At 38.4% G+C, this 15,318-nt stretch overlaps 2 protein-coding genes across 3 annotated transcripts in view; one reads left to right on the forward strand and one right to left on the reverse strand.

Annotated features, from left to right (window-relative positions):
- tg (thyroglobulin) overlaps positions 1-15,318 on the forward strand; it is a 348,151-nt gene that overhangs the window by 179,550 nt on the left and 153,283 nt on the right. The window lies entirely within an intron of this gene.
- The window catches only part of LOC134351536 (src-like-adapter), a 34,253-nt gene that overhangs the window by 3,680 nt on the left and 15,255 nt on the right, over positions 1-15,318 (reverse strand). For both annotated transcript variants that reach the window (XM_063057824.1, XM_063057815.1), the window contains 4 exons: positions 9,739-9,832; positions 6,422-6,521; positions 3,604-3,690; positions 1,760-1,863 (listed from right to left, as the gene is read on the reverse strand). In XM_063057824.1, the coding sequence (XP_062913894.1) occupies positions 1,760-1,863; positions 3,604-3,690; positions 6,422-6,521; positions 9,739-9,802 (355 nt within the window). In that variant the 5' untranslated portion in view covers positions 9,803-9,832. The remainder of the gene's footprint in view (positions 1-1,759; positions 1,864-3,603; positions 3,691-6,421; positions 6,522-9,738; positions 9,833-15,318) is intronic.

Raw genomic sequence — 15,318 nt, forward strand, 5'->3', positions numbered from 1 at the left:
ATACCATCAGGAAACAGGGTCTGTTTTGCATCCAGTGGCTGTGTTTGAACCAGTGGGAGAGGAGGTAAAATTGGTGCTACTAGGTAGTTTTAAGTTTGTTGAGATGTTTACAACGTGAGCTTTATCATCTGCAGCTCAACATCAGTAAGACAAAGGCGATGGTGATAGACTTTAGGAAGACTAAAACTGCATTGCTTCCTGTTACTATTGATGATGAAGATGTGGATGTGGTGAGGAGCTACAAGTACCTGGAGGTGCACTTGGATGACAGACTTTAGTGGAGCACCAACACAGAAGCTGTGTACAAGAAGGGTTAGAGTCATCTCTACTTCCTGAGGAGACTGAGGTCCATTGGAGTATGCAGGCCTCCCCTTCACATGTTCCACCAGTCTGCTATCACCAACACAATCTTCTATATGGTGGTGTGTTGGGAAAATGGCATCAACATGTGCGATGCCAACAGGCTCAGTAAACTGATTAGAAAGACTGGCTCTGTTATAGGAGTCAAACTGGACACACTGGAGGCTGTGGTAGAACAAAGGACCCTACAGAAAATCCTGGCAATTTTGGACAATGTTTCTCACCCTCTGCATGCCACCTTGGCTGAACAGAGGAGCACTTTTAGTAATAGATTAAGACAATTGTGCTGGTCCAAAAAGCGTTATAGGAAGTCATTCTTGCCCTTGGCCATTAGGCTCTATAATGAGTCAAGCAATAGCCAGGGAAGTGATGACACCTTCCTGTTGTGGTAACATATTTTCATTCTTTCTACTTCTCTCCTAATATTTATATCTGTGCACTTGTAATGCTTCTGTGATACTGCAATTGCCTTTGAGATCAATAAAGAATCTATCTATCTATCTATCTGTCTCTATCTCTTTGCTCTTATACATTCTGTTCTGAAAGTTGCATCAAACACTAACTTGTACAGAGCAGCCTTTGATAATTTGTTGATTCAGACCCTGAATTTCAATACGGTGTTTTTCAAGCTATTATATGTGTGTCAGTAGAAATTGACAGAACATCTGCAGAAATAAACTGATGAGACAGTCTTGTGCTTCTGGATAATTTTGGGTCTGGGTGTGAGCAGAATTTTATAACAGCTGTCTTCACACATAAACCTAAAAGTATGTTAGAAATATTCTGTCAATAATCCTACTTAATAAAAATGGATTAGTATTCTCTTGGACAAATACAAAAAGATAAAAGGGTATCATTAATCATGATTGATCATACCCACATGTGTGAAATATGGCACAAACGTAATACAATAATGAGCATACATTTGGTAAAAATGTGGCATTTCCATCATAATCTATAGTTGAAGCAGAAGACAAACAAAAATTATCGAAATGAAAATAGAGTGAGTGAACAAGTGGAGTTTATCACCATATGCACAAGGGCATGGAAAACTTGTTTATAGCAGCATCACAGACATGTAGCATCATATAAGCACCACTCGCAAGAAAAACATTAGTTAAATATAAATGATACAGGAAAGAACATATTTAGAACAAATAAAAAGTAAAGTCCATTGTAACGCAAAGTGGACATAGTGTTGCTATGCTGAAGTGTGCAGGTTCTTTCAAAAACCGATTGGTTGAAATAAAGCAACAGAAGAGTACAATCAGATTAGGTGAGTTATGCCTTGGAAATCACCAGTAGAAACCCATATGAGTTAATAGGTTCATCTCTGGCTAAATTGTTGCTGATTTTGTATGTGTTTTATTTTTGCGTATCATTGTACAGAAACACTTACCTTTTCGGCTTTCGCTTTGCCTTATCAAGAAGGAACCCACTCTGTTGCCTGGCATCTGCAGTAACTCTTCTGCCTTTCCTCTTCCGATTCCTTCAAAGAGCCAGCTGTGTACAGAGCACGGTATCAGAGATCATTTACGAGATAATTGGGGCCAGGAAGTGTTTCATGCTCAATTGAGTTCATTTATTATTTCAAAAAAAATTATCTTAAAATACCACTATTTCATCACTTGAAGGAGCATTTTAAGTTATGATTTGAAAGTCTTTCTATTACTGGAAGTACATGATCAAACTATCTTGGAAGAGCAGTTACCATTGGTTTGAAAGGAACCTATACATATTTGTTGTAAGGAAGTGGTGTTAGGACACTTGTAAAATATTAATGATATTAGACAGAAGCAACATGGACTTGTATATCGAAATCTATGTTCAGCAAGTCTAACAGATATTGCTGACAGTGTATCTCAGAGGGTAAATAATGAACAGATTTTCAAAATTTATTTGTTCAAAGGACCTCTTGAAACTCTGTTACATAAAGTAAGGCTTTCAATGGGAAGCATTAGTACAGATAACAAGTTGGTTCCAGGAGAGATTAGAGCAAGTCAGAATAAATATTACTTTTTTCAAGTTGGCAAATTGTTATCACTATGGTACTGTAGAAATTAATTGTTTGCTCCCATCTGTTTACATTCTGTATTATGACTTGCATGAAATAACTAACTGTATCATGTACATTTGCTGTTAGAACATGGGGATGGGCATAAGGGAAAAATGCAAAGCTTATGCAAAGGAATGCAGACATGTTAAGCAAGTGGGCAAGAAGACAGCAGATGCAGTGTGATAGAGGATATGTGTGGTTATTCATTTTGATGGTAAGAGAAAAACAAGTTGTTTTTTAAATGGTAAGCACCTATTGGAAAAAGGTTCCGAAAAGGATCATGGTGTTCTAGTTCATGAGATACAGAAAGTTGGCACGCAAGTATGCAAAGCTCTTTAGTAAGGGATTTAGAGTACAGACGTAAGAAAGTCTTGCTGCAACGTAAAAAGAAATTACCAGGAGCCCCATTGTTAAAACCATATTAGCATTTACTGTTTCACAACTGACACTAAATTACTCCATGCATAAAATATGTGTGTTTAATACATGGCTAGATGCCAAGATAGCGACATTGTTTTGCACATGTCGATACAGACCTGCTTCAGCAAGACTTGAGAGACATTCTGAACTAGACCTATAACTATTTCTGAGGCACAGGAGTTCAACATAAGAAGCCACTTTTTTAGGTGGGTTCACTTTAATTTTGCTCATCCCTCACTGCAGGTCTAGGCTAGATTTCAACCTTCCTCAACTCAACATCTCTTGAGATTAGGCTTTGATTCAAGGCTGAAGATTTAGGTCTTCTAGCATCTGAGGAGCCGGTACATGTGATGGGATACGGGCTCCTCCAAAACCAATGGTCCAACTACTACCCGCCATAACGAATGTAGAGCTGTATGCCTTCTCCATACTTCCTAAATGAATTCATCCTAAAATTCTGTGTTCCTCCTAGCCTGGATTCTTTTGTAATCCCAATGTTGAACAATCCATGACTGGCAGCTTTGCCCACTGTTCCCTTGTCTTCAGGTTCTGGAATTCCCTTCCCAAATCCATCATTCTACCACAACTTCTTCATTGGGTCTGCTTCTATGAGCGAATGTTTATCAACTGGCTAAATTTATGTGGCTCTGCTTCAAACTTTATTTAGTGACACCCTTTTTCTACAATGAAGTCTTCATATAAATTAATTAAGGAAGAAACTCCAAGAAAGAAAAACTCAAAAATTGAATGGCATTTAACAAACTTACCCGTGGTAAACTTGAGCTACACAGGTACGAGGGATGTAGTTCTCATGTCCAGCAACAATGGACCTTGCTCTCCACCAGTCACCTTCTCTGGAAAAGGTAAAATGTTGAAATGAGAAGGCATCCACTTTATTAAGGGAAGTTAATATCTCCGTAACAATCTAGTGCCCTGCCTCAGCCAGATGTTGCTGAAACCCACATCTATGCCTTTGTTGTTTTCAAACATAATTCCATTTCTGGCTTCCCAGTTTATACCCTCTGAAAACCTGAGGCCTTACAAAACTGTACAACCCTTGCCTTGCACAAGACTCTATTTACCTATCACACCCATACTGCTGACATGAATTATGCAATACGTCCAATTTCACCATAGTCTTGCCTATATATGTACCATCTTTGAGCTCTATAACCCTAACCTGCTCATGAACAATTCTAACCACTTAAGCATCCGTTAGCTCGATTTTGGAGCATGTCATCACGTTTTTCATGTATTTATTGATTCAGTTTCAATACAAAATAAAACGATGGAAAATTGAGGTCTACTTTGAACTGGATGATTTTCCTTCCAGGTTCTCTGGTGCCAGAGATATTGACATCTGGAGAAGCCACATAAATGTTATGTGTGTGAGAGCAGATCTAAAGTGCTTTCTCAGTGATATATGATTTAACTCCTGACTTTCCAAAGACTTTCTACTATCTACAAGGTACAACTTAAAAATATGATGGAGTTTTCATGATTTGCTAGGATGAATATTACTTTAAAGCAGCCATAATCATGAAAGTTTTCTTCCTCCTTATCACTGCATTCTGGCTTTAGTGTTCATCATCTGCACAATGCACTGTGGAAGCATGCAAACATGTTTGACCCTCCTCATGCCTATGTGACCTTAAAGCACATCTGGCCTTAAAGTGCACTCCCTTGAACAAGTTCCAGTTCATCCTTGGCAATCTGCTTCAGGTGTTCCCTTTAAGTAATGTGCTCAGCTCTCCCGTGATCATAATTCCCCTACCTGCTTCCCATCATTATAGCATGCTGCCCTCCACCATGACCTTGTGACTACTCCTACTATTCTCACCATGTTCTAAGCAATGCCTCCATCCCAGTGCCTTGCCCACTGACAGAAATCTCCTCACTTCAACCACCCCACTGACCAATTGCTTCCACCTTGCTCTCAACACTGTTCCCCACCACCTCACCTCATGGATCACCAATCATCCATCCCAAACAGCTACACCAGTTCATTTCTTCTAATTAATGACTACCCCAAACACCAACTCCTTGATCCTTCTCAATAACAATCCTTTGAAATCAGCTCTTCTCGTATTCAAGCCCTTTCCTGATACTGGAATTGATCTCTCCAACTACTGATTGGGACCGTCTATGCATAATGGGTCCTCTGCTGTTGTTCCACATCTTCTCCTTGCCCCAACTCTAATTAATGTGCTCACACCAGGTCTGGACTTTTTCAGTTGGTGCAGATTGTCACAGCTCGAGATGATCACAGCTCACCATAATTATTTTGGCCAACCTATTTTGTGGACCGTTTAGATAGATAGACATACTTTATTGATCCCGAGGGAAATTGGGTTTTGTTACAGTTGCACCAACCAAGAATAGAGTATAATGCTAATTATAAAGCAGGTGGGGGAATTATGATCACGGGAGAGCTGAGCACATTACTTAAAGGGAACACCTGAAGCAGATTGCCAAGGATGAACTGGAACTTGTTCAAGGAAGTTCACTTTAAGGCCACGTGTGTTTTAAGGTCACATATGCATGAGGAGGGTCAATCATGTTTGCATGCTTCTACAGTGCATTGTGTAGATTAACGCTTAATGGTGTGATTTCTTTTTGATTCAATCAACTGTTTTGTAGTTCACTAAGGTTAACTTTGAGCTCCCAGTCACCTGTCATTTAAGCTCTTTATCTCACTCATATTCTGATCTCGCTGTCTTCCGCTTCCTATGTTACTCTAATGAGGCCCAAAATAGACCTGGGGAACAGCAGCACATCTTGTATTTGGGTATGTTGCAGCCCAGAAAAGCACCCCACTCAGTTTTGTTACTCTGTTATAGAAAAGGTGTCATTAAATGGGAAAGAGTGTAGAAAACTAGAATATGATGTTACCAAATGAGTTATAAGGAGAAGTTGAAGAGGCTATGACTTTATTCCTTGGAGCGTAGGAGACTGAGAGGTAATCTTAAAGAGATGGGATATGGGTCTTTTTCCCAGTTTAGGAGAGTCAAGAACTAGAAGGTATAGATTTAAAGTGAGAGGGGTAAGATTTAATAGGAACTTCAAGAGTTTTTTTTACACAAGAGTGGTATCTATTTGGATTGATTTGGCAGAAATAATAGTTGAGACAGGTACAATAAAAACTTGTAATAAATGTTTGTACAGGGACATAGATTGGAAAGGATTAGAAGATTATGGGCTAATTGCTGTTAAGTGGGATTAATTGGCTTGTGACATCTTGGTTAGCATGGATCAGCTGGGCTGAAGGGCCTGTTTTAATGCTGTATAACTATAATTCTTTGACACAATTTTTTACTTCTATTCACAGAAGTGGTTGTACTTTTCTGTTTCACTTTGCTTCTTCATCTCCAACTATGATATTCTTAAAATGCTTGTTATCTTGATAATTGTGGTCAGTAACTTATGTATCTGCCACCTCTTAATGTAAACCTCACTTGTTTACTCCCTTAACCAGTTCTGTTGTAAAGTTGTTAATCTGAAATGTTGTCTTTGTATCTCTCCCTGCTGACATTGCTGAATACTCCCAGTAATATTTAAGTATCAAGCTGACAAGAATTGACTTACTCAGCTATAATGCGCAGCTTCTCCCCCATTCTGAAGATTGGTTGGCTTATCGTTGGTGGTGGGTAATCATAAATTGCAACCAACACATCGTTGCTGTTTGCTGTTTGATAAATAGGAAATCTATGAAATTTGTGATGGACTCGATGTTCAACATAATTAAAGTGAAAAGATACTTTTATTAGTTGCCTCTTGTGATTTAATGCTATTCCAAACTAATTTACTGTCAACTTTGTACCCATATTGAAATGTCGTCGTAGTATTCCAATAACTCATGACAACCAATTTTCAAATCGCCAGATCCCACAATCAGTTGTAAGAATATGCTTGTATTATCTGTTTTTATGAAGATTTTAGGAAATGCATGTCTTTTGTCCAAAATACCTGGGTAAGGGCAGGAAAGCAGATTATTTTTTAAATGGTAGGTAATTATCCCTGAATGGTGATAAATTGGGGGATGCACACTGATACGTGGCTGCCTTTGCATAGCAGTCGATGAAAGTAATCTTGCAGGAGGTTAACAGGGTTAGTGGTAGGTTGGCCTTCATAGGAGATTTGAATACAGGAGTGGAAATATCTTACTGCATTTGTACAAGGCCATAGTGAGACTACAGCTAGAGAATTATGTGCAGTTATTATCTTGTTTTCTGAGGAAGGATATCCTTGCTAAGAACGCACTGAAGGTTCACTAGATTATTCTTGGAATAGGAGGATTGATGTATAAAGGGAGATTTTGAAGATTGGTCTCATGTTCTCTAGAATTTGGAAGAATAAGAAAATAACTCATTCCATTTTCAGACTGGACAGAATATACAAAATGTTCCCAATGGTGAAGGATGATGGTGGGAATTACCAGCTCCCAGGGATTATACCCTAAATATATGAGGAAAACCACTTAGGACCAATATGAGGAGAAAAATCTTCACTCAAAGAGCAATGCACCTGAATAATTCTCTACCAAAGAAACAAGTTGAGGCTAACTCATTAAAGAGATTCAAAGAGGAAAGATTCAACTTCCTTGTTACCAGAAAAGTTGCTGAAGGCAAGTCAGTGGATGTTGTCTACATGGACATTAGCAAGGCATTTGACAAGGTCCTGCATGTGTGGTTGGTCAAGAAGGCTCAGTTGCTCAGCATTCCAGGTGAGATAATGAATTGAATTAGACACTGGCTTTGTGGGAGAAGCCAGAGAGTGGTAGCAGATGGTTGCCTCTCTGACTGGAGGCCTGTGGCTAGTGAAGTGCCACAGGGATCGGTACTGGGGTTGTTGTTGTTTGTCATCTGTATCAATGAGCTGGATGATAATGTGGTTTACCAGATAGGTAGGGCACTGAGGAGAGCTATAGAACAAAAAGAATACAGGTTCATAGTTCATTGAAAGTGGTGTCACAGGTAGAGAGGGTTATAAAGAAAGCTTTTGGTACTTTGACCTTCATAAATTAAAGTATTGAATACAGGAAGTTGTGTTGAGGTTGTGTAAGATGTTGGTGAAGCCTAATTTGGAGTATTGTGAGCAGTTTTGGTCACCAACCTACAGGAAAGATGTAAATAGGTTTGAAAGAGTACAGAGAAAATTTACCATGATGTTGCCAGAACTGAAGGACCTGAATTACAAGGAAAAATAGATTAGATTAGTACTTTATTCCTTGGAATGTAGAAGATTGAGAGGAGATTTGATAGTGTATACAAAATTATGAGGGTGAATATAGGGTAAATGCAAGCAGGCTTTTTCCACTGAGGTTGGGTGGAAATACAACTAGAGGTCATGGGCTAAGGATGAAAGATGAATAGTTTAAGGGGAACGTGAGGGGAAGCTTCTTTACATAGGGGGTCATGAGAGTACAGAATGAGTTTCCAGTGTAAGTGGTGTTTGTGAGCTCGATTTCAATGTTTAAAAGTAGTTCTGTTAGATACATGGATTGTAAGGGCATGGAGCGCTATGGTCCTGGTGCAGGTCGATGGGAGAAGGAAATCTAAATAGTTTTGGCATGGACTAGCTGGGTTTTCATTGATCAGCCATGATTGAGATGATTGGCGGTGCAGGCTTGAAGGGTCTGAGGGGCCTGTTACTTCTCTCGTTTCTATGTACTATAGAACTCTCTTGCAATTCTAAGAATGGTGTAATGGGACCTGAGAGGACAGGCAAAATCTTTCCTATTTTTCATCTGAAAGATGCAATTGGTACTGCAACCAAAGAACGATAAAGTTCTGCAGATCAGTTACAATTACAAGATACATTGGCTAAAAGATGGAAAGGCAAATCAAAGTAGCGAAAGTTTGCTTTTCTATCTGAACAGTAAGTGAGGTTCTGTCTAGGATCATTATTAAACTTTGCTTTTTTTAAATATACGTTGACAAAGCTAATATATATCAAAATTAGTGAATAATACAAAACACAAGAAGATTGAGAAGTATTGGTGATATAGATACATTGAAATAGGCTGATGAAAGACAGCCGGAGGTTAATGCTGTAAAGGGTGATGCAATGTATTGGAAAAAGAAAGCCAAACTAAACAAAACAAGTCAGTTTTTAAACAGCTCAATTATGGAAAAAGCTGAGAATTACCTTGAAGGCTACATCATAGTTTGATCAAAGAATCACTAAAATTTTTGGTTTTATAACGAGAGTTATGCCTAAAATTATGGAAAAAATATCTGGGGCCTATGTTTCAGGAAGCACATTGAGGCCTTGAAGAAAGTATAAGGGAGATTTGCTAGATGAATCCCAGGGACAGTTAGTTAGCTGGGAAAACTAAAGAAGCAGGGACCTTGAAGACAAAAGAGGAATTAAATAAGCTCAAAATATTTGAATAGTTCTGATAAAGATGAATTGTAAATGTTGGCTCAAGGATGGATAAGCATTGCAAGCAGATTGCTGTATAATAGATCTAAGTGTTTGAGATTAAGTACTGATAGTTAATTGTGTTTAGCAATCACAAACAAAAACAAATTTCTCTGCAGTGCCTATGGAAACAAAAATAGCATAAAAGTGATATCAGATAACTATTGAAGATTATCAAAAAAGCAAAACAAGCATTCAGTCTTAAACCATTACCACCAAACTTTTATTTTTGGTTTTATTTTCCTCCTGATAATTTCTCATTTTGGATTATCTGTGCTGAGGGAGAGGATGCTAAAGTTTATTTTTTAAGTTACTGACGGAAGTTATTTCATTAATTCATTTGGCATATTGAAGTTTGCAGATAAGATTGATCAGCCCTGGTGTAATCAGATTGCATTAGACCATTTTGTTTCACTTTTCTATTGGTAACTTCTAACTTTCCTCATCAGCATTCATTTATACAGAGAGACAAAGCTTACCTGTGTTGGAATCTGGAACAGTTGATATTGACTCAACTGGTGCAGATTTAAGAGTGTTGCCCATGATGTAATCCTTAGCATTTATGTATAAAAACTGTGGATAAAAAAACATGCTATATTCAATAATGGTACTGAATGAAGCTGGCATTTTTCAAATTGCAATACATTATTGTTTCACGCCAGACGATGATGCTTGAGAGCCTGGATGGTGATGGCCTGGGCCTTAGGTTCACATAGTCTTTTGAAAATAATAGACCATGAGCATTGAAATTGCTGGACTAAATTAAATGAAGTTTGCCTTCTAAATTTCTGGTAGTTTTATGATGCAACTTAAGTAGAGCTGGAAGCTTGTGTAATCAATTTACATCTGATGATCTCTAGATGGAAACATCGGGAACAATATGTGAAATATTTGTTCTCTCAGAACTGAAAAATATAAATGTATGCAGTTAAAAATAGTTTTAACTTGGAGTATAAAGCAAAATTGCACGCAACATAGCCATTCAGTGCTGGCAGGAATTTCAACCTCTGATGTTATTTCTTTAGCACCAGAAACGCGATTCTATTGTGAAATTCACTCAGTGATGTCAGCCACAGTGCAACATCTGTGTTTTTGTATTTTGATTTTAGCCTTTCAGCTGTGATGATAACCCCATGTCCTTCTCTAAGTTCCTACAAGACTATTCTACAGAATAGCAAGAGATTTTTCACTGTTATCCAACTCATTCTTCTTACCTCATCCAGCACGACTGAAAAAGGAAGTTCATCTTCATTGCAGATTATGGAGCATTGCAATGTACGAATTTACGCTGTGTTCCCCATGTTAGTTACAATAAGATTTCTTAAACACCTAATTGGCTGTAAAGCACTTTGGACCATCCCAAGATTGTGAAAGCTGTTTCTGTATATAAATGCAAGTCACTTATTACTTCTGTGTCTCCCATCTGTCCATGAGTTCATACACCTACATAACAACCAGTGACCAACTAATTAGCCGTCAGAGCAACCAACATGACCTTACTAACAATGAATAAAAATTCTGTTAAAATAAACAGCAGACAAAAATATACATTTGAGAAAGGTCAAACGTTGTAAGAATGTTGGTCTGTTTTTAAAAATAAAGTTCATGACGGTTTTCCAACCAAGTCGTGTGCTCTTAGATTGATCAGCTGAACCTCAAAATAGGGAAGTTGGGGTTGAAATTCAGACCAAAGTTTCCATTAGCTCAGCTCTTACAAAAAAAATCTTGCTAATCCACACATGCAAACTTCAGATACCAAAATCTTATTTTCATGAAGATTTCAAAGTAATAGCAAATATTACATTATCTTTTGGGGATATGATCATTGTGCTTTGCTTGTAAAGTTGTGACAAGAATATTTTAAATGGGCTGTTACATCGCAGGGGCATTGTTTCTCTTATTTAAAACAATAATAATTTTGAACTTGTTTGTTCATTTTAAGCTTTTTTTCTGCATATGGAACCAATCAAATGTTAATATTGAGGAACAAACATTTTGCATTTGGTGTCAGTGTCAAACATGACTGCTTTGTAGAGTGAATTCCCCTCAACCCTCCCCTGCCATACTGTGCCCCAGTGGCACATTTCCCCTGGTTGTTTTGTGTAAAGATGTTATGAGCATTTCTTTGCAGTCAAACAGAATTTTTTCTAAACCCTGGACAATCTTGAGAGATCTTTTGGTTATATCTGATCACCAGTCTTTATCTCATGAATATTTTGTACTCGTGAAAGAAATGACAAAGTGAATGTTATAGGGTGATGACCATTCATCAGAACTCGACAGAGGTACTGGTTAACCAAACTTTTTCAGTTCACTGTTGAGTTCTCTGAGTGTCCTGTACTTTATCAGAAGATCAGATGCTGATGTTCAGGCTTACATTGGGTTAGTTTAAAAAAAAGCAAGAAGCTAACAATAGAGTCCCCACAGTGGGCGTGGAATATAGAATTAAGTGAGAGACAACTGGAAGCTCAGGGTCAGCCTTGTGGTTGGAACGAGATGCATTGCAAAGCCATCACTCGATCTGTACTATCGATTTGTACTCCAGGGAGTATGAAGCGCAGTATCAAATATTGCTGTGATGATTGTACGCTCTAGTATCAATTGTTTGGTGACAATAAAGTAAAGTATTTGGCTTTTAGAGGAGAACACAATGCGTTTCTTCTCTAGCACATAGTAGTTATGGTTACAATGGAAGAGTTAAAGGAACTTGCTGTATAACCACATTGATTCAGATCAGCAGCATGCATAGGCCAGATTGCCAGTTAAAACTAACCACATTTGCTGAAGTCATGGAGTCATAGAAAAGTACAGCATAGAAACATTCCCTTCATCTCATCTAGTCCGTGCTGAACCATTTAAACTGCCTACTGCCATCGGTCTGCACCAGGACCATAGCCCTCCATACCCCTACCATCCATGTATCTATCCAAACTTCTCCTAAATGTTAAGATAAAGTTCACATGCACCACTTGTGCTGGCAGCTCATTCCACACTCTCATGACCCTCGGAGTGAAGAAGATCCCCCTCATGTTCCCCTTAAATTTTTCATCCTTCACCCTTAGTCTAGTTGTAGTCCCACCCAACCTCGGTGGAAAAAAGCCTGTTTGCATACACCCAAACTATGCTCCTCATAGTTTTGTATACCTTGATCAAATCTCCCCTCAATCTTTTATGTTCCAAGGAATAAAATCCTAACCTGTTCAATCTTTCCTTATAACTCAGGTCCTCCAGACCCGGAGCACTTGTGACAATCCAGCAGCTTTCATGGTCACTGTTATCAATTGTATATTTAGTACACATTTAAAATTATTTCAAAGTTAAAAAAAAAAATTGAATTTCTGTTTTCTTTGATTAACACTGTCAGCTTTAAGCAAATGGTACCTTGACGCAAGACTACAGGTGCTGGAATCTGGAGGAATTCATCAGGACAAGCAGCATTTGTGGGAGGAACGTAATATTCCTGATGCAGGGTTTTAACCTGATCATGAATAATTTCTCTCCCCCACAAGTGCAGCTCAATCCACTGAGTTCCTCCAGCGGGTTGCTTGTAGGGCAAGTAACCTAACTACAATATTATTGGTACCTATGCATCTATGAATTTTGCAATGGTAAATATGATATTAAGCTATTACCTTAATTCAAGTTCAAGTTTGTTGTGTCATATATACCACCAAACAAACCAACTTTCCTCCAGATCAGTGTGCACAGCACAGTACATATAACACATGAACAACACATAAAATAATATTACCACAAACAACTTAACAAATAATACTTTGCATTTATGATAGAAGTTTAAAACCATAACGCTGTTGGTGTTTCATATGTGATGAGCCTTGGGTGGTGGCAGGGAATTCAGCTTGCATTTTTCATGTGTCATAAACTCCTAACACTGAGCTGTATGCAAATCATTTATTAATCAACTTTCAGATTGTAGGTGACCTTGAGTTTCCCAAGTGTCCTTTGCTGCATGTTATACAATCAGTTCTGTTGTACAAAATGATTCAAGAAGGTGCAAGTTACATCAAAAAGATTAGAACTGCCAGTCAGTTAGAGCAACAGAGAACATGTGAAACAGTTGCAGAATGTTAAGGTCAGTCAGCCTACACACTAAAATAGAATCTGCTTTGAGGAACATGGGTTTCCTGGCAAAATATGTTTCACAATTTGTTATTTCGGTTGGGTTCTATTTCAAAATACATGTGAGAGTAAATGCTGACAATATTGAGAACAATTTGCAGATGGCACCTACTTTCGCAATATAGAGAGGAGCAAGGAACATCACTCCCAAATTTCCTAATGAATAAAGCCATACATTTAAAAATACAATTTCACAATCGGCATTTATTTAGTAATACGATATTGCAAATGGCCTTTTCCAGAATAAAACTCAATAGCCACCTATTTCCTAATTTTTCTTTTGCTCTTCTTGGTTTAAATCACATTTGGTATTTGATTTCGTATACAATCAACGGCCAGCTTATTAGGGTCCTCCCTGTATTAATAAAGTAGCCACTGAGTGTACATTTGTCGTCTTCTACTGTCGTAGACCACCAACTTCAAAGTTCAATGTGATGAATGTTCAGAGATGTTCCTCTGCACACCACTGTGATGATGGTTATTTCAGTTAATGTGGCTTCTCTGTCAGTTTGAACCAGTCTGTCCATTCTCCTCTGGCCTCTCCCATTAACAACGTGTTTTTACCATCAGAACTGTCACTTTCTGTAAATTCTAGAGAACGTTGTGCATGAAAATCCCAGGAGATCAGCTGTTCTAAGATACTCAAGCCATCTTGCCTGGCACCAACAATCATTCCATGGTCAAAGTCACTTAGATCACATTTCTTCCCCATTCAGATGTTTGATCTGAACAACAATTGAACCTTTTGATCAAGTCTGTGTGCTTTTATGCATTGAAATACTGCCATATTTATTTATTTTTATTTATTGAGATACAGTGTGTAATAGGCCCTTCCAGCCCTCGACCTGTGCTACCCAGTGACCCCTGATTTAACGCTAGCCTCATCGTGGAACCATTTACAATAGGCAATTAATGGGGAGAGCATACTGTACAAACTCTTTACAGACAGCAGTGGAAATTGAACCTGGGTTGCTAGTACTATAAAGCATTGTGCCCATCACTATGCTACATTCCACCCCATGATATGCTGATTAGATATGTTCATTAATGACCAGGTGCACTGGTGTACCTCATAAAGTGGTCTCTGAGCGTATGACTGATTTTTGAGGGCTGACCTTCATTGGTCAATCTAGGAAGAACCAGGGCAACCAGACAGGATTAATATGAATTTTGCAGGCTTGTTTCCACATTGTATAACTCCATAATATCACTAAAATCAGTCATATTATTTACTTCATTTCTTTCACAGCACCTCCACTTTCAGACTCCCTGCAACATGACCTAACTCACTTCTAGACTTGAACAAATGAACTTTCCTGACTCTGTCATTGCCTGACTCCCTTACATCCTGACTCCCTGAGTGCTTACTGGCCTAATTATAAACAACCCTGGTCCCCACCCCCAAACTTGCATTGCACTTTCTCAAGCATGAGAAAATCTGCAAATGCTGGAGATCCAAGGCAAAACACATAAAATGCTGGAGGATCTCAGCAGGTCAGGCAGCATCTATGGGAGTAACTAAACAGTTGATGTTTCGCACTGAGACACTTCATCAGTACTTCCTCTAGCTATTGCACCTTATTCTACACTCTGTTACTGTTTGCCTTTGTATGACCTCAATGTCAGATGCTCCTCTGTCTGAATGGAAGCTGTACTGAGCTGCAAGAGATCTTCTCCCAGATGTAAAAGCTGGTCACATAAAATTCAGATGAGTACTTTTCCTGTTGTAGAGAGGAAGGAGATGTCATTATAATTTTCACAGTCAGCTTTGTCACCCTTTTTGAAGAGTGTGACAATCAGGGCTTTCCTGAGTTCAGTTGGAATCTTTTCCTGGTGTCAGATCTTGACAAGCAGGTCATGAGTATGATTTAAAAGTTCTGTGCCACATTCCTTGAGGGTTTCTGCTGGAATTCCATCAG

The sequence above is a fragment of the Mobula hypostoma genome, chromosome 1, assembly GCF_963921235.1.
Source record: "Mobula hypostoma chromosome 1, sMobHyp1.1, whole genome shotgun sequence".
Taxonomy (NCBI): Eukaryota; Metazoa; Chordata; class Chondrichthyes; order Myliobatiformes; family Myliobatidae; genus Mobula; species Mobula hypostoma.